The sequence below is a fragment of the Numenius arquata genome, chromosome 11 (assembly GCF_964106895.1).
Source record: "Numenius arquata chromosome 11, bNumArq3.hap1.1, whole genome shotgun sequence".
Taxonomy (NCBI): domain Eukaryota; kingdom Metazoa; phylum Chordata; class Aves; order Charadriiformes; family Scolopacidae; genus Numenius; species Numenius arquata.
In genome coordinates, this window is record NC_133586.1 from 23,656,673 (window position 1) to 23,682,762 (window position 26,090).

Here is a 26,090-nt window from a genome sequence, read left to right on the forward strand (position 1 = left end):
GCTATGGGTATTTCCCGTCCCAATTCTTCTGTTACCAAGGCTGCAGTGACAGCTTATGCATCAAGTAATCCTTTGCCATCTCCTGCCCAAAACACCTTGCAGTGTTAAGAAGTGTAAGAAGATTATTTCAGCGTGACTCACAGAAACATAGAATTGTCGAGCGGATCATCTACAGCTCAGGACTGCTTCCTCTCCAAAAAGAAATGAGAAGAGGAGTCGCCTCGCACGGCCCTGGGAGTCAGTCTGCAACGGCAAAGCCCAGGGCCCCCCCAGGGAAACTGGGCAACTGCACTCAGCTGGGCAATGACAAAGAACGTCAAAGGGCTCAAACTGGGTGAGATGCAAAATCTTTATTCCAGTTCTGAATTGGAAATAAACATCACCTCTGCAGCTCACTGCTGGACGGTTCAGTCCGCATAGGGAGAAGTCACGCTTGCCCAGCGGAGGCACAGACTTAGAGGACACAGTCCTGTAGGCACTTCAAGAGGAAGCTCAGCTTCAAAGTAGAAACACTGAACAGTTTGGCTTAAATTTTTAATATAAAAACTCACTAAAAATGCTAAAATGTGACAAACCATTGGAAATACTGTGACAAACATTCGCCCTTACGCCGTAAAAAACAAAACAAACCCAAACTGGCAAGAAGCTTTGAAATGCATGTTTTCTTCTTCCTCCTGGCACATGGGACCATCAACTACTTAAAACGTTCATCTAAAAAATTCCATGGCACCTTCACCTCATACTTCAGTGCAAGAGGCTACTCTCGATGCACCAGCACAAATAACCCCAGTAAAAAGAGGACTGCGTACTGTAAGAGAAAGAAGAACAAGGGTGCACATTCACATCTAAAGATGCAGTACCAGCAGCAAATGTACAGGGCAAACGGTTCCGCCTGCACATACAAAGTTCTCATGAAGTAATTTTAGCTGGGGTGGGAGGAGGAGGCGGAAAATGAAAGAGCTCTTACCTTAAATTTTGGATAATCATTCATTAAGATAGTCACTATTCCAATATAGGGCACAAATCTAGAAGAACAAAGGTTTAATTAAAACAAACAGTATTCAAGGGTGTGCATGGGAAAAGCACTGCCCTAGTACTCGTACAATGGAGGAGCCACTCAAGCATGGTGAGGGCAATGGACAGTAGGCTTGGGACTTTTTCCTCCCGAGCAGGGAAGCCATGGCAGGGGGGGCTGAGGGACAACCAGCGCCAGAGCGTGTTTCAGCCTCTGCCTTCTTCAGATGGCGCTTGTCTGCAGAGACTGGGCTTTGCAGAATAATTTCCATGAAAATTCTGATCACGCCAGAGCATGTGCTGCCTCTGCATCAGGGTCCATCCAGCAGCAAAATCTCAGGACACAGCTCACAGCTCGATCCCTTCACTTAAGCCCAGCTAAGAACTGAGCTACCTTCAGTTTTAACTCCCCATGGTACCTTCTGAAATGCTTTCAGGAAGGTCACAACAACCCAGCAGGGAGAATTCAGGAGGAGAAGGGGGATTAACACATGGCATTGGGGGAGGGCAGCATAAAAAGCTGCAGCATTTTCAACTTCACTTACCCTCTCGCTCGTCCTACAACGTCCTTTTTCTCCAGCCAATGCTGGCCTCGTTTGTACAGCCCTCTGTCATCAACAGCGTTATTGTCTCCCTTTGTCAGAAATTTGATGTCACCATTTTGCCTGGCAAAGACAAGACAGACAAGTCAAAGAAAAAGAACTTATTAACAGCTGTTCTAGAGCAAGCGTGTAGAGACTAACACAAAGACATGAGAAACAATCACATCCTAAATATTTGAACAGGCTGAAAAAGGGAAACTCTGTCAAATGTGGGGAAAGAGACAGTTTGAAAAAAACAGCCAGTGAAAGAATTATTTCTGGCCCCAGCCAAGCTTTCTGGCAGAGTTTAAGAACAGAACCAGCAGACTGAGCTACTTCTAGCGAAAGTGCAGTGATCGTCTCCGCTTTTGACCTCTGTCGTGTTGATGCTTCTCTCGCTTCATTTACAAATGTTGGGTTCTAGGCTCTGTACTACCACCCAAAACGGGCCTTTGGGGTTAAAGCACACGGTTCTACTCAATAGCGGTCAGAAGCAAGCTGAAACTTAGAAATTATTAGGAAAAGGAGACAGAACAAAACAAACAATACCATTACGATACTGCATGAACTCACAATGTGCCTACATCTTGAATGCTCTGTGCGGTTCTGAGCCCCCTACATCCTTTTTTGAAATGAAGAGAAGAACTGGCAAAGGTTCAGAAATGGGTAACAAGGTCTGGAACCACTTCCATACAAGAAACAACAGACCAGGACTCTTCAGCCTGGAAAAGACAGAACTGATGGGAGATATGCCGGAAGTCCAACACAAACGACACAGATAGCAACAATCAGTTTTTCACTGCCTCTTCCAATACAAGACCCACAGGGCATCAAATGGAATTCAGAGATAACAGGTTAAAACGAACCAGAGAAGGTGCTGCACTTAACAAACACACTGCAAATCAAATCATGTCACTCCAGAAGGAGATTTTGGATGCCAAAATATTGTATCAGTTCAAAAAGTGAGCAGGTACTCCATGTAAAAGAGAAAAGGGGGCTAATAATACGGAACTGTCACTTCGTGCCCAAATTCCTAATTTGCAGAAAGTTGGGAAATTACCATTAAACACTCTCTCTAGTCTTTAATTTGTCCTGAGGTTGGTCAGAAACACGATCCTGGAGCAGATGAACCTTTGCTTTGACCTGGAAACAGCTTCTGCTCTGCTCTGGCTTTACACAGCATGTCACGCACCCTTCTGCAGTCATTTCCATTCAGGTTCTGGAGAGCCAGCAGCGCTTGCTGATACACAGCAGCTTCTGCCACTACTGGGGACCATCCGGTCACTCTCTCTGTGACATCTGAAGGCAGATGCTGAGCGGGAGTGTTCTCGTTGCTTGATTCTGTCGGCTCGCTGAGGGAAATGACAGATCAAATACAGCTCAGGAAAGCCTGCAGGAGATCTTCAGAGCTCATGCTGTTTGCATCATGCCTGAATACCAATGTGTATTACTTGACAGGAGAAGCTTGGAAGGGAAAAAAAAAGGGGGGGGGGGAAGAACAGATCTTTCTTCAAAGCATATTTGGCTCAGAGTGTGGGAACAGCAAGCACTCCAGGAGTTCACAGATTGTCTGGAAAAACACGAAGATACCCAAAGGTGCAGATAATGTAGTTTCAGCTCTGAAGACTGATGGTGCAAGAGGGCAGTATCTTATTGAGCCGGTTCAATGCTCTATCACGGACCAGCAGGAGAAGCCCCCAGCACAGTGGCTCTGCTGTCTGAGAGGTGAGTGAAATCTGGTCTGGCTGGCCTGCACCAAAACCACTAAGTAAATTTTGACCACAGATTCTGTGTTTAGTGGTAAAGAATGAACTCAATTCCGCTCTCAACAAAGAAGAAAATGGTAGCAAGTAAAAAACCATTCCCTCACTGAAACAATACTGATGTGAGCTGGAGCCTGAGTTGCCACAATCATGGAGAACAGGGTTTCTCTTTTCCTTCATTTTGACATTCCTGCCTCAGCTTTCACAGAGACTTTTCACAGTTTTTGTTCAGTCCATAACTACAGGAAGAAACAGGAAACTCTGGCCATTCAGAGAACAGAACACTCTCAGATTCCAAACAGGCACCAGAAAAATATTCTTCAACTAGTGAGAAAAGCAACTGGTATCTCAGAGTCCTGCCTTCAGCGCCCAACTTCAGGTCACAGTATGTATTTTTCAGTTTTATCTTTCCCAACATAAAGATCAGATTTGTGTCTGGTTGTTTTATTGAAATGGAATCTAAAATACCGGAGAATAGCTTTACTTCACAGAATCTAGGACTGGCACTATGGTTCTGGTACATTAAAAAAAAAAAGTGCCGAGATAGAGCCAGGCTAAAAAAAGAAAGGTGGGAAATATCTGGAGAAGAACTGCCACGCAGAATACACATTTCTGCTTCTCCTTCTCATACACTGGCTGAGCTTTCTTGCCTCTTCAATCAGCAGCAGCACCAGAGCCCAGCCGAGCCTTTAGCATGCAACATGGGAGAAGGAAAGTAACATTTCACTTAAAAGAGTTCCCAAGACATCACAAAAAGCATACAGGCAACGTTAGATAGCAAATTTACCGAGTATACTAATATAATTTTTGAATTAGTGGTATCAAAGAACAGTACTTTGAAAACTGACATGGTTCAATGTTTTTTATATATAATAAATTGGAGCAGCAAAAAATCTGCTCTGTCTGCTGGGACAGGTGCCACTGTCTTGTAGCCAAGATTTCAGTTGTACTATTTATGTGCACAAAGCTGGTGACCTTGACGTTGGGCCAGGCAAATGGTCTGGACGTCCTGACAGCTGTGTCTGCTACGAATGCTTGGAGGGCCATCTCTGTCCCATCCACCTCACTTGACCAGAGCAATCCTCAAATGTCACCTTTACATACAACTCAAGTGATTCCCTTAGCCTAGGAATGGATCTCTGAGCCTGTGTTCAGCACCAGTTCATTCATATCAAACAGGCATTTACTCAGCAGAAGCAGATGCTGGGACCCCATCCAGCTGTTGCCCTCTCAGCGCTGGCTTGGAGATCCAGGGATTCAGTTCAAGATTTAGTTTTCACTCAAATGCCTGGTGGGGCTGCCTCGTAACCCCACAGACTGGCCTGGAGCAGTCACACTTACACCTTCCCCAATAAGCGAAATCGGAGAGCTCACAGCTGCAGAGGAAGCTTCGCTGGAAAACTAAACCCCGTTCAGCAATCACACCAGAGTGTGACTGGGCTTCATTCCCTCAGACATGCAGCCTGCTAAAGGTGTCCAGAATGAACAGTACACGGAGAGCACGCTGCACAGAGACTGCGAGTATAACGGTGCACCACTCCTACAGAGAGAAAAGACCCACCTCTGCATGAGAGCAGGAACCAGAAGCATAAAGACAAGCTTTAAAATAATGCATGCTACATACAAATACCCTTCTTCCCTAAGTTCTACCTCTACAAACAAGAGTCACTTCACAAACACAAACCCAGCCATACCTACAGGAGACAACACAGCGACATTATGTAGCAGCTTGGGATGGAAACGATGGCACAGGAGGCATTACGTGACACACGGAGTCCAGAACACCAGCACAGACTCCCCAGCTCGTGAATTCTGCTGGATGATCTTTACCAGGAAACCAAAAAGGGCAGATTTCATCTGTCTGAAACTTCTATGTTACCTCTTCCTACAGCACCTGGATCTGTTACTGATGTCTCACCCACTCATTTACACAAGGAGATGAGGAAAAGTACAATTTAGCTAAACATCCACAGTACAATCCCCAAATTCTCAACATACTTCTCATGAATTTTCAGGACGCGATGAACTATAGGAATTTCCCTTCCTTCTATCCTAAAGACCACGATTTCTCCCACTCTGATTGGATCTTCAATTCGGTTTGTGAGGAACAGGAGATCTCCTCTGTGAAACGCAGGCTCCATGCTTCCACTGAAAAAGAGAAGAGGAGCAATCAAACAATATTTAAACGCTTGCAAGCAGGTTTCAGAGTTTCGATTCCTTTAAGAAAAATCTCACAATAAGTTAAATGAAAAGCTCTTAAAAAAATCCATGTGGACTTGGAGACCAGGCATGTGTCTAACCTCTACTGCATTCAGTCACCACACAACCAGCACTTCAGATTCATTGGAAAAAGAGCAGTGTTAAAAAGAGAGTGTTAAAAGCACAGGAAAGTGGAAAAGCCGCCTGCTTTCTTAATAACAACACAGCTCACAACAAGCAAGGATCTTCTTGACTTCTGAGCTCTCTGTTGTTAGGGCTCCACTGGCAGTGCTGCAGTGGTGGGAAGCTTTATGGCATTGGTTTTTATTTTTTACAGGTAGATAGATCATCCTCCCGAACAGAGCACTGAAAGCACAGGCTCTTGTGTTCCCATCTGGGAACAGACAGATGGGCATGCTAAAAATTTGTTATTGTGATTCATCACTTTGCTTAACGATCTCATTTCAGGCACCGCTATTCAAGTTATTTTTCTCCTGTCTTGTAAATGGCAATTGTTACAAAATACTTAACCTTCTTAATTCCAAATAAATAATGCAGAGCAAAACAAAACGATGAACTTTAAGTACCACATGTATTTGTGTTTTATCTCAACACAGCGCAGAAGCTGCTATTCAGAATAGAAGATCATATTGGCAAGGAAGAGACACGACCTTTATTTTGTGGTTTTATTTTGTTGGAGTTGTGTTAAATGGCACGTGGTAATTAACACTGACGTAGAAACACAGGGAAAGACCAACGTGGGCACAGAACAGGCCCCGTGCAATATCTACGTGGTGTCTGACAGCGCCAGCATCCGATCGCTGCCCAAGAACTTCAGCCACAGGAATTAGGGAATTTGTCCCAGGCACTGGGAGGGTGGGAGTGACACTGGTGACACCTACTCACGGCACTTCTGCGTGGGCAACAGGCAACATCTAAACCATACCCGGTTACAGACTGATACCCCTTATTGTCAGCCATGTGTATAAAAGGGTATGGCTACAGCGCTCCTTTTCCTGGCCATGTCACATCCCACTAGAATGCCAGGAAAAAACCCAAGCAGCTGTGAAAGAAAAGTTAGCGGATACTTCTAAGGATGCAACATACACACAATAATAGCCGCTGGGCATTTCAGCAAGCCAGTTCCTATTTAAAAAAAACCCAGCAACTCCTTTTCGCTGTACAAGTTTATTTGCTGGCATCTCAAAGATTTCCACTTCCTTTTCACTAACCAACGCTCACCACTGTTCACGCAGCAGGAACGAGACACGGGGGCAGGCAGGGCAGGAGATGCCAGCGTGCTGCCACATTCCACTTCCACTCGGGAAATGCCGTTCGCCTGGGCAGGAAGAGGAGCTCTGCCACAAACGTTGCTTTTAAACAGACAGGACCTGCCTGAGCAATGGGTCCATCACCCCCTGCTTCAAGGCCTTCCTTTTTCAAGAGTCTTTCACCAGCACCACTAAGTATTTCTCCAGGGGGTTTGATACGATCCAGAAATGCCTGGGTTGTGCTCTGGCCATATTTCTTTGAAGTCTTTCCTCAGGACCACCTCTCCAATGTACAGGCTGACAGAGGCAGAAAAGCAAATGATGTTTTTCATAGAATCATAGAATGGTTTGGATTGGAAGGGACCTTAAAGATCACCCAGTTCCAACCCCCTGCCCTGGGCAGGGACACCTCCCACCAGACCAGGTTGCTCAAAGCCCCATCCAACCTGGCCTTGAACCCCTCCAGGGATGGGGCAGCCACAGCTTCTCTGGGCAACCTGGGCCAGGGTCTCACCACCCTCAGAGCAAAGAATTTATTCTTAATGTCTAATCTAAATTTATCCTATTCCATTTTAACGTTGGGCTGCTGGCCTGGCTTACCTCCTTCCTCTCCCCTCACTGTTCGTCCGCGTTACGGGAGAGCAGGAATTCTTGGGGAGCCTCCCACTGCCCCATCCCTCTCCTTCGGCGGGGCCCGGCGGCCCCAGCTCCGCCATGCCGGCGCCCAGCCGCTTCCCCAGGCCGCGCGGGGTTCTACCCCCCGCCCTTCCCCGGGCGCGATTTACCTCAGCACCACCACGATGGGGCTCTCGCTGCCCGTCACCACCATCAGCCCCTTCCAGATCATAAGGGCGGACGAGACGATCATGCCGAAATTCAGCACCTGGTAGTACAGCTGGGGAAAGGGGGGTGGGGGTGGGGGTGGTGTCAGTCAGGCCCCGCCGACCGGGGCCGCGCAGGGAAGACCCAGTCCGCCCGACCCCGGTCCCGCCCCGACCCCCTCCCGCCCCGGTCCGGCACCTGCCGCTTGTTCATCCGCCGCACATCGTCCAGAAAATCCAGCGACAGCATCGCCGGCACCGACGACGGCGGCGGCGGCAGCGGCACCACCGCCCGCCCGGCCCCGCTTCCGCTTCCGGCCGCCGCAGCGCTGGCCACGCCCCTTCCGGGTAGGCGGCCGTGCGGCGGCCGTGGCGGCCCGAGGAAGGAACGAGGCCCAGGCAGGCACCCGTGGATGCGTTTATTTGCAATACTTTGAAGTAAACATCATAGCAAGGCACGGACGCCGCTGCGGGTTAAATAGACGGGTGATGGCTCGGGAGTGCCCCCTGCTACCCTTAACTCTACGTAGGCTACCGGTCACACACCCCTAGGCTAACGAACACCGTATCAAAAATACAAAGAGTCCAAACTGGTCGTATCAAAACACGTCGAGACGAGAAGGTGAGCGATCCAAATGCAATAAGATAAATAGTTCTTAAATTATTTAAACATCGTCATAATAAACAATAACCAGCAGGATTCTGGCTCAACATAATAAAAAAAATAATAATGGTATTGAAGGTAATTATATTACACGAAGCGCGTGTGTGACAGGGAACGCGTGAGGAAAGACGGAGTCAATATGACTACATGGAAAGAAGCGTCTCCCGCGTGCTGGCGGGAGGAGGAGGAGGAGGGATGGCGACGCCACCGCTGCCATCACCATGGCCACTCAGCACTGGGCGCCTGTTGGCAGCGCTGGGACGGTTTCCCCATCTGGGGATGGTGCCAGCCCAGCTCTGCCTGAACTCCTCGCCGGGACGAGCCACCGAGCACCGGGCCCAGCTGCACCCACCCCGGGATGGCACCCAGCAGCGCAGCTCCACTGATGAGCAGCCACCGAGTCCCGGAGGGGCACCAGGCTCTCCTTAACGTGACACGTGGCCTTGAGCTGCACTCAGCCGAGACGGCAGGGGCTACAAAACTCTCTTTCGGGATGATTCAGGTCCAAGACATTTCATTAAATTGCCTTTTGGAAAATAAGGTTGTTATTTGGGCAATGAAAGAAAAATCGGCAGAACTTACAGCCAGAACCTGTCCCGTGTAACGCAGATCCCGGATTGGCCAGCATGGTCCTGACAAGCATGATTTGCTTGAGACACCATTATGAGTTAAAATGAGTAAAACAAAGGCAGGATGGGAAGAGAGAAAAAAGAAGCCATAAATAGGAGAAAGAAAGGGAGACAAGGAAAGCAAGGCCGGGGCTGCAGGCAGAGGCTGAGGCAGTGCACGCTCGAAGGAGGAGAGCTCATCTGATGGAAGCTGCAGCTGCAGAAAGTGCTCCTTGATCCTCAGAAGTTGGACAGGCTCCAGCAAGGATTCTCGCCCTGCTTTCCCTTTTCACCTCTCTGGGCTGGCAGAGAGTTAGTGCTTAGGATGCAATGGCAGGGTTTTTTTCTTTTTTTTTTTAAATTTCCCTTACAAATAGAAGTTAACGGAAAGCAACATCCATCCCAAGAAATCAACAGAATTTTTCAAAGATTCACCTCATCCCCACCCCGTATTTTGAGTAAAAACCTCCCAACAAAAGAACCCCAACCAACCAAAAGGGGGGTTTTGTTTTTAAGTCTTAAGAGACTTTGAATGATTGTTCTGTGAGGTGCTATTAGAACCCTCCACGCCACACGTCTGACTGTGCTCACAAAGAGCTGAGTCACTTTTGCACTCTTTGCATTTCAGGTTTTCTTCTTCTGCCGTAGTGTTCATCTCGCCATTATACCCCTCGTGTCCGTTCTCGCTCATCTCCCTTTGCAACTTCTGTCTTTCATCTTCTTCCTCCTCCTCTTCCTCCTCCTCATCCTTTACTTTATGAACAATGAAGAGGTGTCTGTTCAGAGAGATGTGCGAGGTGTAGCACAAGCCGCAGAACAAACACTGGTAGGTGGAGCTGTCTGTCTTGTGCCGAGGTATGTGTTCCTGAAACTCTGTACTGACATCTGTTGCGAAGCCGCATTTAGCGCATTTCCAGTGCGCTTTCAGTTTTTTGGCTGGTGGTGCCTCCGAACCCGCAGCGGTCTCTGCCTGACCCAGCTCATCCATTGCCATCCTCTTTGGAGATTTTGCCTTTAAAAAAAAACAAGATTAAAAAGTTACTTTATTGTTTGAGCCCACGGAAGAATAAGTGCTCAATTCCACACGCATATCTGAAGGCACCTGAGGGCAAATAAACATTGATATTTCGATACAAGCTAAGTGAGGCCATGCCCAGGGACTCCTGCTGCATTGCCTCTCCTACCGGTACCCAAACACCTTGCCCCAACATGCCGGATCTCAACAGCCCTCCTGTGATGTGAGATGGGAGACCTGGGAAGGGTTGGCTGGGCAGTGACTTGACAGGGAAAGAGAATGTGAACTTGGTGTGGGAAGAAGGAGTCCACAGAGCAGGGACAGCTGGGGGACACGGGTCATTCGCCCAGACAACACTTCTCAGATTTAACTCTGAACATTTTTCCCCTCCTCTCAAGCCTCTTCATGGTATCTCTCATTAACTCTTCCCCTCTGTTGAATTCCCACAGCATGCTTCTCCCATGGGGATGTCCCTTCATGGGATTGTTATCTCCTTATCCAGCAGCACTGAGCTGTCTGTGGTTAGGACACAGCTCACGGGCTTGTCTTTGCAGACCCAGCTGCAGCCACATGAAGCCACCGCCTCCCCCTGTTCAGCCAGGTGCCCCGGTACGTGAGCTCTGTGCAGGGAAAGCAGCCATCCGCTCAGGGAAGGGAGTTCTTGAGTTATCCCAGGTTTCCTTATGGCATAAATACAGAGGGGAGTCAATCTTGACTGTGATCCCTCAATGCCAGGGTACAGACGAATGATAAATTGCAGTGAGATGGAAAACATATGTCTATTTTTAAAGTAAATGGAGCAAAAAAGCTCTATCAAGCCAACTCTCCACTGCAAACCAACCCAAAATAAAATTAGTTGAATGGTTGCATTTGCTGAAAAAAATTACACAATCCTACTCAGGAGGAATGCAGTTCTCTTAGGTAATGGATCTAATAAATATTTTAAAACAGAAAAGAAATCTTTTGTAACTAGCAGAAAAAACAAGGGAGAAAGACAAAAAATGTCCCAGGCTCACGAACACAGTGGCAGGGGAAAACAGGGGTAGTAACAAACCTAAATTACACCTGGTTACAAAGTAGACTGAAAAAAGGCCAGGAAAACACAGGGCCACACGTTCAAGAGTATCTTGAGAAATGCAAGATAGGTTGCCCTGGTGCTGCTGCAGCTCAGCTGGGCTTTCAGTTCTGATGCCAACACTGCCAGAGAGGTGTAAACTGGATGGAGTTGAGAGGAGGGGAAGGAAATCTGCCGTACGGATGACACAGCTCAACTGCCACAAGGCTGCGGCTTGACATAACGCCCCAAGTGAACAGCTACTCGCCAGGTACATTTATTTTTCAAGGAAAATATGTCAGTTACTTCTGCTGTGTCTCTCTCCGGAGCTTTTGCTTTGGCCATCTGGGATAAGTCTGGGTTTTTGATGCCATGCATGAGACTGATGTGATTCTCCAGCATGAATGGCTGAGGAAATGTCTGATTTTCATCTGTGCAGTACCTGGGAAATACAAAAAGAAAGAAAATTTATTAGAAGAAATGCCCACCCAAACAGCTCTTCGTTATGTGCCAAACAGTATCATTGGAGACAGACGCTGGTGAGTAATGTACTATTAGAGTACCAAAATATGCAGCAAATCATCATTTTAATAATAAAGCATTACCCCTAAGAGAAATCTAGAACAGTTTAGAGTTCACCACAGCAAGTGTGAACGAGAATGGAAGTAGGGCAGGTCTTACCTACAGTACCGTACTAAATAAATACAGAGCCTAGCGGAGATCAGGCCCACTGTGAGACACGCTACACAAGCACAGGATAAATAATCAAGATGGAAAAGGCATGGGAGAAAAATGACTCTCAGATGAGAGACCTCTGCACAGAGGGCCCTGTTCGTGACTCGCTAACACACAGGAGACCTGCAGCACAACCGGGTTCTGCACCCAGTGCTCCCAAGCACCCAGCGTCCCACCCACGAGACCACATGTATAACAGGATCATAGAATTGTCTAAGTTGGAAGGGACCTTAAAGACCATCAAGTCCAACCATCAACCTAACACTGACAAAACCATCACTAACCCATGTCCCTCAGCACCACATCTGCCCGGCTTTTAAATACCTCCAGGGATGGTGACTCCACCACTGCCCTGGGCAGCCTGTTCCAACGCTCAATGACCCTTTTGGTGAAGAAATTTTTCCAAATATCCATCCTAAACCTCCCCTGATGCAACTTGAGGCCATTTCCTCTTGTCCTAACAAGACAAGATCGTAACAGACTTAAAATTTTTACAAAACCGCTGAACTTCCAACTTTGATAACAATAACCTGGGCAGAAGCACTCATGAACACATCATTTATACACTACTATTCATGTCAAAACTTGGTAGGACAGAAGAGCTGCCAGAGAGCGTGAAGGGGATGTGCCATCTGTTGTTAACTGTTGCTCCTGGATGACTGAGCTCTGCTGGAAATAAGTGCCGGGACTTACAGATGCATCAACCTACAGCATGGTGAAGTACAGAGAGGTCTCGTTAGCAATTGGGAAACCCAAGATTGACTTTGTTCTCTTCTGCTGCCTGCCAGCATGACACAGGGAAGGTCCATCAACTAGGCATCAACCCCAGCAACGAGGCAAGAAACAGCCGACTTCTCTGAAATGTACAAATTGCAGCTGAAATGTGGGCAGCAGGGGATGAAAAGCAACAGAGAGGAGATGAAGCGTCTCTGGGCAACAAAGCCATCTTTTAAAAGGAGAGAAGAAGATTCCTATTGATCTTCCAGTAACTAGACGGAAATTAAACAACAGTCAGTAATGATGTGAAAATGCAGACATGCTCATTGAATTACTTCTGTTTTTTAACAGGAACTGCTTAGATGATAAATCAATATTTAATAATGATAGATTTTTTCCACTTCACGGAGGAAAGATGAGAGGTTATTAAGTGGTATTTATCAAAAACAAACATGTTGAAAATCAAGCGTTCCAGACAGTTTGTACTTAAGACTTGGAAAATAAGAGCAAGTTCCCATAACAATAAGCAACTGAATTATGAAAGAAAACACACAAAACATCAGAATAGCTTGCAATTTTTCCTAATTTAGATATTTTTTTTTCATGTGAGCAGAGAAAGATGCCTTCCTAACCTGAATTATTCCAGTGGGAGGAGGGCATTCAAACAAGTCCTCCATTGCCAGTTTCTCCCTACGAATTTCACAGAAGGCAAGAGACCTAAGCAGGGCAGGGGGAGAAGGGGAAACCACAACTTGAAATGTTAGAAGCCAGAGGGAGGTCACCTACAAACCAGCATGCTGGAGTCACAAAAACAGTCAATTACTGGATCAATGACAAATTTTACTCGTGCTTCACGTGGCAATCCAGGAATTGAGGGTTACACGAAGCTAAGGCCCCTGAAGGGAAAACAGGCGAGACTGATACAAACTGCCTGGTGGGAAGAAGGGAAAGAGACCAGTACCCAAGGGAAAAGAAAAGGAGCATTAGAGACGTGATGCCTTGCAGAGCGCAGAAAGGAGCCGAGGAGGAATTCAAAGAGAGGGAAGGATTTGCAAGTGGCAATCACAGAGGGGATTTTTAGAACTGCAGTCTGGACAAACTGAAAGGGATCAAGGGGGAGATAGGACAAGAAACCTTGGATCCAAACTAAGCAGCTGTTGGAGATGCTGGGACAAGTATTTCAAGGAAGAAGTTTCATTTGAAGAGTGTTGTGTTTTCAGTAAGTCTGCCACTACGATGATTAAAGAGATACAACCAATGTCCAACTGAGACTTCATCAACAGATTTTGAGAAGGAGCAACTACAAGCTTGAGAATTAAACACAACCACAATGCACTTGAATTTGTAGCTGGGTCTTCTCTGCTGTGAATACGGCATGACCATGGGCCCTTGGGTGAAGTTGTGGATCCACAACCCTGTGTCATTCTGAAAAGTAACAGAAAAAATGGACTCCAGGGCCTGTACAAAGTAATGCACACAGTGGGCTGGCACGTCCCAGGTTGTTGGGTATTTCCATACAAATCCTTCTTCCCAGTTAGTACTTAAGTTCACTTTGATTCTGATACACCCCACTTTGAAAACGACTGATCCAGAGAGAAAAGAGGTGCACGTAACTCCAAAGACCATCACCCACAAACGTAAAAGCAGAACAAAACATACTGGGAATCAACATTTCATCTTCTCCAGAGGTTCCAAGTCAGAGCACAGTTACAAGAAATGGAAAGTTTAGAAGTCCTGGCTGAAAAATGCATCAGGAATGTATTCCTATCAGGCCCCAGTGGTGATGCCAATACTTTATCCACTTACTAAAAGCTATTGTGGCTCACTAGGCAGTCCAAAGAAATAAAATACACGAAGGATGTACTCTTCAAGACAGGCTTTTAGTAACTTAAGTGCAGTAAAGTGACAGCACACCCTTCAGAAACACTTGCATAAACCAAAATTTTAGTTAAACAAAAAAAATCCCCCAACCTACAACATCGCAAACTTCCTTTCCAACACAGATATGCTTTAACTCTCTTCAGAAAGGTGTCTCAGATTGAGACAAAGCAGTTGCTTGGTGTATGACTTACTCAGCAACAGTAGACGAGAACACAGCAGTTGTAGAGGCAGTTTTGTAAGCACTGGGCTTTGTCCCGAGCTGAGGCTGCATTCACAGTTAAAATATGTTCACCAGCAATGATTTTCATTCACTGCTGATTTACATAGCTTGTCTGAAGTGTCCATTTTCCATCTTTAAGGTGTATCTTCCCAAGCAAATCCAGCAGGCGCAATCCCCCTTTGCCCTGCAGCCTGCACAGTCAGTTCTGCCTGGGTAAAGCTGGGGTGGGACCTACTGCCCTGCTTCATTAGGATTTCACACACCTTTTGTACCATGTTTTCAGGTGGAAGGCACAAGAGTGATGCAAGACTACATCATCCACAAGGGCGCGCAATATAATTCTCATTTTGCACCTGCAGATCTCAAATCAAACCTTACCCTAAGTTTCCAAAGGGCATTGTGCAGTCAAAAGCAAGGACTTATTTTAGACACCAATTCTCTCATGTTTACAATATTCTTCTTCTCACTCTCTCTCAGTAACTTATAGCCTGGAGTAGACATGATCTATTACAAAGGACTTCCAAACTTGAAGGATTAGCCTGTTGTTGAAAACAAATTTGAAAAGTGGTGTTCAGTACGTACCAGCAAGTATAAACTTTCTTTGCTGTGTCGTGATTATTGCGGATGTGTCTACGCAGACTGTTGGAGGCATTAAATGAGCGTTCACACTGTCGACAGGGATATCTCTTCATAGACTAGCAGAAGAACAGAAATATCTTTTAGTAACAGGGTGATGGAAGGCACTGACTGGATTCTAACATTCCCATGTTCTTCATCTGGACCTTACCTCTCAGGGGCAAAAATCCCTCTTCCACTGATCAAGATCACTGAGATTTTGGGGTCCCACTTATACTCAGCCCAACAGTTTTATAAGACCAGCATTGGTCTAGTAAAAACCAGGACTAGTTAAAGCACGTGCTTGATTTTTATTTTTTTTAATAGGAATTAGATTAGCTGCTTCTCCTGTGGGGTCATTTCACTACAGGACCCTCTGCAGAATCAATTCAGTGGAAGTTCCCGTCTGCCCCAGATGGCAGCAGGACCCCAGTGTGAAGTACAAGTCCACTTACCCTTCTCTCTCCTCACAATTCAGCATAATAAAAGGGCAAGATGTTAAAGAGCATCACATAGTCCTGTTTGTTATTCATTTATGATATCCCCGTCCCCCGATGCAACTCTGCTCTGTAACTAGCCTCCTCCTTTTCCTACAGTCCTTTGTATAACCTGCATGCATTACATTTAAAATCTTCTTAGACTTGTTTAATGAATATATATGTATTGAACTTAAGTATCTGGCAAAATTCCTACTTCTATAGAATTCAAATGGGAAAATCCAGCATTCTCACCCTGCCCCCATCTTCTCCTCTTGATACTTATCAAGTGGGACAATCCAGCACTCCCCAAGTCAAGCCAGAAGGAATCAAAGATGATGATCCAGATTCCCACAGCCTCTGACCACGGGACTCGGGAAGGCTGGCTCAGTATATCAGACAAGAAGTCCTGATGCCAAAGTACTAAGAAATCCAGCTGTACACAACATCTTGGCCTATGTTCTGCCAGCAAGCAAGGATTAGCTTGACACAAGTAGGTCAAGGCAATGCAAGGCTTGAGCTGGATGAGACCAACAGAACTGAGATTTACAGTTCTTATAACAGTAACGATAGCTCTGAGCACTGCGTGAGTCTGTTCCTCTTTCCCAGTCAGATGTAGTGGTATCTACCAAACAACACATCATGCAGAAGAACTGTATGTCCTTCTGTGACTGAGTGTAGACAGTTTAGATCAGAGTGTTGAACCAGCAACTGGAGAAGACACGGCTTTCCATCCACTTACCCAGAGGAGCCGAAGAGGAGCCTGACATTAGATGCAGTGGCAGAAGGAACAGCAAAGAGGATAAGGTACACGGGTTGTAGAGTATACAATCAAGGACAGAAACTGTGCTTACAACAAGCTATATCATTTCTTTTGTTCTGGCCGTGAACTTACTTCTTAGTGAGTTGGCAAACAGATTCTTGGCTTCCTTTTGCCCCCAATATTAACAACTATCAGACTCTTCTGTTAAAAATACCTTGTTACCTAGTTCCAAGTGTTTCATCTGAGTCCTTACCCTTCCATGATTTCTCTTCATGTGGGACACATAGGTTTCCCGATCAGGGATCCACTGTGAACATTCCTTGCAAGTCCAACCAGTTCTTCTCAGTCTGGACTTGGATTCAGGATGGTGTCCTTCCACCCTCATGTCCTTCCTCAGCAGGGCAGAGTGGGAAGTCCTGTTGGCTACCAACAGCTCCTTTGGTGGGGTATGAAGCTGGTTCCTTGATGCCTTCTCAGACTTTTGTCGAAAGTTTGAGAGCTCCTCAGGATTTTGGGGGACTCCATGAACACTCTGGATAACAATAATAATGGAAGCACACGTAACATTTGTCATTCATATTATACACCTTTATCTTTAAATAAATAACATTTATTATTGAAATAAATAATTTAAGCTCCTGCCCCCGCAAAAGAGTATGTTGATGTCTTGCTCCTGGATATCTTCCCAATTCCCCTTGAAGCCAGCTCTAGTGCTTTCCCCAGCATGAGATTTTCCCAAGAAATATGAAGCTTCTATTTCTGTTTCCTGCGTGACAACAGCAGCTCCTTGGTGCTGCCTGTTTAACATTGTGAATGAGCTCCGAGAACTCTGGTTAAACAGGGAAGATGTAATGGAAGAGAAATGTCAGTTGTCACTATTTCAAGAGCCTAAGCTCTAAAAACACACTGCTTTGGTAAGCTCTGAATGAAATGTTTGCTGTTACCTTGGGGGCTCCAGAGCTGCTTCATCTTTGCTCAAGGGACAGGAAGAGACAACCTCTCATTTTCTCCAATCCTACTTTCCTCAATTCCACAATTCCTATTGCTATTTACATTTTCACAGTTGAAACCTTTGCTCTTCACAAATAAAAGCAAGCACAAAGCCAGAAACCAGCCTTATAAGGAATACGACTCCAGGCTCTTTGGTTGTTCAACAGGCCAAAACCCAAAGTCCCTTCAAAAGTTATTTTAACAAAGAAAATTGAGCATAAGGAAAATAATCCAGAAACTAAGAGCTGTGGGAAAGCAAAAGCAAATAAAATAGCAACATATCAAAGAAACCTCAAGAAACTCCCCTCGGAACAACAATAGTTCATCCACACAAAAGGATAATTTAGAGGTTTAATTGTGCACAGTAATTAATAACGGGTAAAGTTTCAACACACAAAGGCCCCAGGCCTTTGGGAGTCTTTCTGTGGGTGAGACACCAAACAAACTTCAAAACTCAAGGTCTCCTCAGAGCATCCTATGTGCTTTGCACCTGACCCAGCTGAGGTCCACAGCAGCTCCTGTGTGTGACAGCAGGGCAACCACAGCGGCTCCACTGTGCTGTCCGCTATTCAGGGTAACACAAACTGTTCACCTTTCTCCCCATCCAGAAATCTCAAGCATGTTTTATGAGCAAAAATACATTAGTAGCCATCACTCCATTCCTCCTGTTATTACATCACCGGAGGGGAAAAGCAAAGGAGCACAGAAAAATGAAGTGACTTCTCTGCAGAGTCAATAACAGGAACCAGACCTTCTAACTCCTACTCTTACGCTTTAACAACAGGGAGCCAGGGAAGCTGAGAAGGCACACGGTTTCTGTATTTTGCATGGAGAAGCAAATAACGCAGCACCTCCTATAAACTCTATATTGCATGAAGGAGTGGGATCTGATAGGAGAAGAGATGGGTTAGTGGCATTACTGCCCTGCCACAGCCAAAAAAACCTTCTTCAGTGACCATCTCGAAGACCTGCCGATGGCCAAATACAGCCTTGTGGTTAAAAGACACAAGTTTGTGCCATGGGTGCTGGCGCACAAACTGCTGCAGGCAGGTCCCTGGGGTGGGATTTGCAAAGAAGCCACAAGTTGTGTACCTTAACTCAAGCCCTGCTTTTAGCATCAGGGTTGAATGCCTCTTTGAAGGCCCCAGTCTTCATCTCAAGTCTATTTTCCCAACTACAATACAGGAAGATTAGCAATCATCAACTTCACAGGAGGGCTTCAAATTTTAATTCATTACTGCATGCAAAGCATTTCCAGATTTGCAAGTTAAAGGTATGGGGGAAGAGAGCGAAGAAATAGTTTTGAATGGCTTTTGCTCTTAGGAGTGAGCTAACGAATCTTCTTGCTTTTTAAGTGTAAGTATAAACAAAATAAAGTCACTGATTAAAAAAATTATGTCACTTTTTTTTTCTAATCAAAGGGAAATAAGACTTTGCAAGCTCTTTCTTCAGAATGCCGTCAAGAAATCTTCCAAGAGGCTTTCCACGGCAGTGTTGTTAGACACTGTACATAGAAACATACTAAGACAACAGAAAAATGCGGCACTCATATGTTCATGGGATAATCAGATCTGCAAGTCTTCACACGCAGCCTGCCAGAAACCACCCTCACAAGGACAATAACCGGCTTTTCACAGGTATAAAAGAGCGATGGATGATAGTGAGATTACTGCAGTGTTTACCACAATATGAGCCATTACTGAGGAGGGCAGGGCCGAAGCACTCTCTGGACCATCATTTCCACCAAGTTTTCGGGTTGCACACAACTATCCATTTCAGACCATCTTCTGGAGCAGCCTGAGCGGTGCCAGTGTGGACACACACGAGGTGGGGGTCCTGCCTCCCGAAGGCTGGTGCCTTCAGGGCAATGACTTCAGCGTCTGCACTCCAGGGTGTTTCTGCAGAACGCGGAGCAGCCAGGGAAGGGAGCGATAAACCCTAACCAGTAGCTCAAGGGGCCAAAGCTCTCCAGGTGAGCACCCAAAAGAAGGAGATTCAGCTTTCAGTATATAAATTGAGTAACAGTGGGCAGAGAATACCTCTCCCTGTCTCCCAACCAAAGAGAAGGCTCCTGCCCTGGTTTAATCACTTCCTTGGGTTTAATATAGAACAGTTAAAAATCAAAAAGATTTACCCATTGAAAACAAGCCTTTGTTGTAAGGTAAAATTACATATAGATGAGAGTAACTGCTTGTATTATTACAAACTAACACAAAATGCTCCACTGATGTTTCCAGATAATACTGTAAATGATTGTAGTTTACTTTTCTGCTACTGTATTGCTCAAAAACCTTCCACTTCTTCAACCAATTTCCTAACACAGTTGATGTAAACTCTTTGTGAACTCAAACTACAGGAGCTCGTATCAGTGAGCGGTGGGAGGTACCTACCTTAACGTGCTGCATTAACTGCTGTTTCTGCATATACACCAGCTGGCACTGCGGGCACTTAAACACTCCCACTAACAACTTGTTGGTGTTCTGCTGGAAGTGCTCTTGGAGCAGCTTCTTCTTGTTAAAGACAGTCTCACAAGAGCATTTGTAGATCATCCTGGAACAATTAAAAAAAGCAAACTCAGTCTCTTTTTGTTTGTTATCTTAAGAAGACAGTGGAAAAAGTTACCTCAGCAACTTCAGAAGGGAATGGGCTTCTGAGGAGGGCTGTTCTCTCAATGTATTGTCAACACACACCCACATGGACAACTGAACCATTAACTCAACTGGGAACAACAACAAAATGCCTCGGGCACATACCACAGCTTTCTAAAAATAAGTTTACTTCTGTGCATATGCATAACTACCTACGTGTGTGTGTGTGTGTGTGTGTGTCGGTAAGTGCAGGCAGATGGGAGCAAACTCACAGTACACGAGCTACGCATTACTTTCAATCCCACCTTTCCATAGTTCCTCCCTTAAAGCACGCATTCTTGGCAGTAGCTCAAGGTTTGGAGGGGAAAGCTACAGAGTGGAAAACCCAGGAGGTTTCTCTCTTCTGATTTTTGGTGGCAACACTGCCTGGCACAACTCTCCTCATTGCCCTGGAGCCATCTACCAAGAGGTGCCACTGTGGGTCCTGCTGGACAAAGAGGTGATCAGTAAGATCCTTTTACAGATGTCCAGCTCTTCCCTGCCCAAACTCCTCTCCTCCTACCCAGGAGACGATGTTCGTACCAAGGAGAGCATGCTGTGGCTAGGAATGGACCCCCGCCAGAGGACAAAGCAGCAGATCTTCTCATATGAGGACAGAAACCGAAAACAGAAAACAATTGGGAGTGAAAGGGGAAATCCTGGAGCTACCCAGCAAAGGAGAAGAAGAGATAAACCCCAAACGCTTACTGAGTAGTCTTGTGAGGCTCTGCGGGGTGCTGGCTGCTCATGTGAGCCGTGGTACTTTCGGCCGACTTGAAGGCCATCGGACAAAAAGAACACTTGTGGAAGACTTCGCAGTGTTTCTCATGGATGTGCACTTTCAGCATGGCGAGGGTCATGAAGACAACTCCACAATGGATGCACCTGGGGGCCGCACCAAGAAAGAGCTGAGTTATAGTCACAGAGTTGCTTCCGACACGTGCACAAAGCACCAGGCCATGGCGGGTCCTCATTTAGTCTCTTCAGTAGCAACGTGGAAGAGCCAAGGAGGAACACGATACAGAAATTCCCCAGCTGGGCAGACCTCATATCCTGGGTCTGGCGGGGATAGGGTTAATTCTCCCCAGGACCTAGCAGGGACACAGGTATCCCATCCCATGAGAGCCATGCCCAGGGGGTAACAGGAGCTGGCCGGGGAAGGGGAGGGACAGGAAGTCGGGGGCGGGGGGGGGGGGGGGGGGGGGGGGCGGGGGGGCAGAATAGGAAGTCATCCCCTGGGGGAACAGAGGGGTCGGGGGCGTCCCGGGTGCGGTCGGCAAGCGGTGGTATCGTACTCGTGGTTTTATGTTCCTCTGTCAGTGTTATTATTGTTGTTGTTTCTTGCTCCCCTTGCTGTTCTGTTAAATTGCCTTTGTGTCAACCCACGAGTTTTTGCCTTTTTCTTCCCATTCTCCCCTCCCGGCCGCGCTGGCGGTGGGGGCCTGATCTGAGCGAGCGGCTGCCACGTGGTCCTTTGTTGCCGTCTGAGGCCAAACCACGACAGTCCTTTTTGGTGCCCAATGTGGGGCACTCGGAGGGTTGAGATAAAGACAGATCTGACCAGAGCGTGTTAAAAGGAATTTGTTATTGGTATTTATTGTATTATTTACTGGGCACAATGTTGCTTCGTTTGTTTTCATGGCTGTGTTATGTAAACTCTTACATGCTCTATGTACTCCCCGTGATGATGTTTATCACTTCTGGGAGAGGGATCAGGATTATAATTTTGCTGTCCTGTGTGATATCAACTTATGATATGATAGCATCACTGTTCAGATGGTTATGCTGGGGTGTTTATTCGGCACTGTTTTCCTGCCCATATCTCGGGGAATTTATTAATAAACACACTGAGTCTATGGGGGAAGCAGAGGGGGATACTTTTCCCAGCTCTTTCACCTCCCTTTTCTCTTTCGTGCTGGGTATGCCAGTTTTTGAGAATTTTGAATACTCTTGGGACACACAGACCAGCTTGGTCCTATTGCTAGGTCTCCCGAATGTTTTTCAGTTTTTGTTTAGGGTTAAGCAACTATTTAAGACTACCACCCCGAGATCTGCCCCAAGGCTGGAGAGTCATGGATGGCATGGCATGTGGGAGAACATGGGCAGGTATCTAGAGAGTTTTTCACCTCCAATGGTCTGGGATTTCACCACCAAACAATTACAGGACCCTGATAAAGTGATAGAATATTTGAAAGGAAAATGCTGTGGCTATTCCAGAGAGGCACAACTCACTGCATTGTGCTGGGCCCTGGCCAGTATCTACCAAACATTGCTCAATGTTGCGCAGCATCCTCAGGAGGAAGAGATGGAAACCAGGCCGACAGGCAGTGTGGCTGCTCCAACCCCTGCAGCAGGCGTGGTGGCTGCTCCAACCCCTGCGGCAGGCACTGCGGCTACTCCAACCCCAGTGGCAGGTGCTGCAACTGAACCAGAAAACCAACCTGTGCCCGTATCAGTTGCTCCTATCCAGAAGAAGAAATACACCAAGAAATCAGTTCGCTCAGTGAAGGATGACGATGATCCAGGGTTGTCACGAGAACAAGAGGAAGAGGCAGAACCAGAGATAATCACTCGATCCCTGTCCCTGAGCGAGCTGTGGGACATGCGAAAAGATTTCAGCCGACTTCCAGGCGAGCACATTGTCACCTGGCTGCTCCGGTGCTGGGATAATGGAGCCGGTAGCTTGGAATTGGAGGGTAGGGAAGCCAGGCAGCTGGGATCTCTGTCTAGAGAGAGGGGCATTGACAAGGGAATTGGGAAAAGGACACAAGCTCTCAGCCTCTGGAGGCGACTCCTGTCAGGCATGAGGGAAAGGTACCCCTTCAGTGAAGATGTTGTATGTCATCCGAGCAAGTGGACCACCATGGAAAGAGGTATTCAGTACCTGAGAGAATTAGCCGTGCGGGAGATGATTTATTATGACCTGGACAATGCACAGTTTCCCACAGATCCTGATGAGATCCAATGCACAAGGTCCATGTGGCGGAAGTTTGTACCATCGTCATATGCCAACTCATTAGCAATGATGGAATGGAAAGGAAAGAGGGACCAATGGTGGATGAGGTGGCTGCCCGACTTCGGCAATATGAAGAAAATCTCTCTTCTCCCCTCGTCTCAGCTGTGGAGAAACTGTCCCGGAAGGTCCAGCAACTTGAAGAGAATATGTTCTCCCCACCTGTACGAGCCAGTATCTCAGCTGTTAGGAACAGACGTTTTTCCACTCAAGATAGAGAATACAGGGAGTACACCCCACGAAGCACCCTGTGGTTCTGCTTGCGTGACCACGGAGAGGACATGAGGAAGTGGGATGGACAACCTACTTCAATCCTATGGGCACGGGTACAGGAATTGCAAGGAAGAACGACAACAAAAGCGGATCTCCCCAGGAAAAGTGCCGCCCCGGTTTCCAATGTGCAGTTCCCCAGACAGAATAGAAGGCCTGAGCCTACTTCTGATCCCCTTGAAGGAACTTCCAGATCATTTCTGCAAGAGGCAAGTAACGGATACTATGACCAGTATTAGAGGGGCCCTGCCTCCAGCCAGGTGGGGGAAAGGGACAACCGGGTTTATTGGACAGTGTGGATTCGATGGCCTGGCACATCAGAGCCACAGGAGTATAGAGCTTTAGTGGACACAGGTGCGCAGTGTACCCTAATACCATCAAGCTATAGAGGGACAGAACCCACTTGTATTTCTGGAGTGACAGGGGGATCCCAAGAATTGACTGTACTGGAGGCTGAAGTGAGCCTAACTGGGAATGAGTGGCAAAAGCATCCCATTGTGACTGGTCCAGACGCTCCATGCATCCTTGGTATAGATTATCTCAGGAGAGGGTATTTTAAGGACCCAAAAGGGTACCGGTGGGCTTTTGGCATAGCTGCCTTGGAAGCGGAAGAAGTTAAACAGTTGTCTACCTTGCCTGGTCTCTCAGAGGATCCTTCTGTTGTGAGGTTGTTGAGGGTCGAAGAACAACAGGTGCCAATCGCTACCACAACAGTTCATCGGCGGCGGTATCGAACTAACCGAGATTCTCTGATCCCCATCCATAAGCTGATTCGTCAACTAGAGATTCAAGGAGTGATCAGCAAGACTCGCTCGCCCTTTAACAGTCCCATATGGCCGGTGCAGAAATCTAATGGAGAGTGGAGGCTAACTGTGGACTATCATGGCCTTAATGAAGTCACTCTACCGCTGAGTGCTGCCATGCCGGACATGTTAGAACTTCAATACGAACTGGAGTCCAAGGCAGCCAGGTGGTATGCCACAATTGATATCACTAATGCATTTTTCTCAATCCCTCTGGCAGCAGAGTGCAGATCACAGTTCGCTGCCACTTGGAGAGGTGTCCAGTACACCTGGAACTGACTGCCCCAGGGGTGGAAACACAGCCCCACCATTTGCCATGGACTGATCCAGACTGCACTGGAACAGGGTGAAACTCCGGAACATCTGCAGTACATTGACGACATCATCGTATGGGGCAACACAGCAGAAGAAGTTTTTGAGAAGGGGAATAAAATAATTCAAGTCCTTCTGAAAGCCGGTTTTGCCATAAGACGAAGTAAGGTCAAGGGACCTGCACAGGAGATCCAGTTTTTAGGAGTAAAATGGGAAGATGGATGCCGTCAGATCCCAATGGATGTGATCAATAAAATCACAGCTATGTCTCCACCAAGTAGTAAAAAGGAAGCACAAGCTTTCCTGGGCATTGTGGGTTTTTGGAGGATGCATATCCCAGATTACAGCCTGATTGTGAGACCTCTGTATCAAGTAACCTGGAAGAAGAACGATTTTAAATGGGGTCCTGAGCAGCGACAAGCTTTTGAACAAATTAAACAGGAAACAGTCCATGCAGTAGCTCTGGGGCCAGTCCGGGCAGGACAAGATGTTAAAAATGTGCTCTACACCGCAGCTGGGGAGAACGGCCCTACTTGGAGCCTCTGGCAGAAAGCACCAGGGGAGACACGCAGTCGACCCCTAGGGTTTTGGAGTCGGGCATACAGAGGATCTGAAGCCCGCTATACTCCAACAGAAAAGGAGATACTGGAAGCGTATGAAGGGGTTCGAGCTGCTTTGGAAGTGGTTGGTACGGAAGCACAGCTCCTCTTGGCACCTCGGCTGCTGGTGCTGGGTTGGATGTTCAAAGAAAGGGTCCCTACTACACATCATGCAACAGATGCTACATGGAGTAAGTGGATTGCATTGATCACACAGCGAACTCGAGTGGGAAACCCCAGTCGCGCAGGAATTCTAGAGGTGATTATGGACTGGCCAGAAGGCAAGGATTTTGGAATGTCACCGGAGGAGGAGGTGATGCGTTGAGAAGAGGCTCCACCATAAAAGGAACTACCAGAAAATGAGAAGAGATATGCCCTGTTCACTGATGGGTCCTGCCGGATTGTGGGAAAGCATAGAAAGTGGAAGGCTGCCATGTGGAGTCCTACAAGACGAGTTGCAGAAGCCACTGAAGGACAAGGTGAATCAAGCCAGTTTGCAGAGGTGAAAGCAATTCAGCTGGCTTTGGACATTGCCGAGTGGGAAAAATGGCCGGTACTTTATCTCTACACCAATTCATGGATGGTGGCAAATGCCTTGTGGGGGTGGTTACGGCAGTGGAAGCAGAGCAATTGGCAGCACAGAGGCAAACCTACCTGGGCTGCTGAATTGTGGCAAGATATCGCTGCCCGGGTAGAGAATCTGGTTGTGAAAGTACGTCATGTAGATGCCCATGTACCCAAGAGCCGGGCCACTGAGGAACATGAGAACAACCAGCAAGTGGATCAGGCTGCTAAGATTGAAGTGGCCGAGGTGGATCTGGACTGGCAACATAAGGGTGAATTATTCATAGCTCGATGGGCCCATGACTCCTCAGGCCATCAAGGAAGAGACGCCACATATAGATGGGCTCGTGACTGAGGGGTGGATTTGACCATGGACACTATTGCACAGGTCATCCATGAATGTGAGACGTGCTGCAATCAAGCAAGCCAAGCGATTAAAGCCTCTTTGGTATGGAGGACGATGGCTGAAATACAAATATGGGGAGGCCTGGCAGATCGATTATATTACACTCCCA

The 26,090-nt window shown here is 46.9% G+C and overlaps 2 protein-coding genes across 4 annotated transcripts in view; both read right to left on the reverse strand.

Moving 5' to 3' along the window:
- Positions 1-332: 332 nt before the first annotated feature.
- SEC11A (SEC11 homolog A, signal peptidase complex subunit) lies at positions 333-7,966 on the reverse strand. Of its 3 annotated transcripts, XM_074155598.1 has the most exons (6): positions 7,849-7,966; positions 7,614-7,723; positions 5,357-5,506; positions 1,560-1,679; positions 968-1,025; positions 333-808 (listed from the first exon to the last, which is right to left on the reverse strand). In XM_074155598.1, exons 1-6 carry the CDS (start codon positions 7,897-7,899, stop codon positions 758-760), a joined length of 540 nt encoding a protein of 179 aa, XP_074011699.1. In that variant the 5' UTR covers positions 7,900-7,966; the 3' UTR covers positions 333-757. The 3 variants fall into 3 exon arrangements, with proteins under 3 accessions (XP_074011699.1, XP_074011701.1, XP_074011700.1); XM_074155600.1 differs by lacking the exon at positions 5,357-5,506 and having other exon boundaries at positions 758-808; positions 7,849-7,899; XM_074155599.1 differs by lacking the exon at positions 1,560-1,679 and having other exon boundaries at positions 758-808; positions 7,849-7,899.
- An 88-nt stretch (positions 7,967-8,054) lies between these two features.
- ZNF592 (zinc finger protein 592) overlaps positions 8,055-26,090 on the reverse strand; it is a 46,977-nt gene continuing 28,941 nt past the window's right edge. Inside the window, exons 3-8 of the mRNA XM_074155682.1 lie at positions 20,723-20,899; positions 19,778-19,937; positions 16,651-16,929; positions 15,126-15,238; positions 11,297-11,432; positions 8,055-9,933 (exon numbers count right to left, since the gene is read on the reverse strand). Of these exons, the coding sequence (XP_074011783.1) occupies positions 9,433-9,933; positions 11,297-11,432; positions 15,126-15,238; positions 16,651-16,929; positions 19,778-19,937; positions 20,723-20,899 (1,366 nt within the window). The 3' untranslated portion in view covers positions 8,055-9,432. The remainder of the gene's footprint in view (positions 9,934-11,296; positions 11,433-15,125; positions 15,239-16,650; positions 16,930-19,777; positions 19,938-20,722; positions 20,900-26,090) is intronic.

What these genes read in the sequence shown, in the direction of transcription:
- SEC11A (XM_074155598.1), bottom strand. Translation starts at nt 7,899, where the DNA reads ATGCTGTCGCTGGATTTTCTGGACGATGTGCGGCGGATGAACAAGCGG. An exon ending in CCCATCGTGGTGGTGCTGAG is followed by an intron (nt 5,507 to 7,613) that starts GTAAATCGCGCC and finishes TCTCTTTTTCAG; the next exon opens with TGGAAGCATGGAGCCTGCGT. An exon ending in GTTGTAGGACGAGCGAGAGG is followed by an intron (nt 1,026 to 1,559) that starts GTAAGTGAAGTT and finishes TTGTTCTTCTAG; the next exon opens with ATTTGTGCCCTATATTGGAA.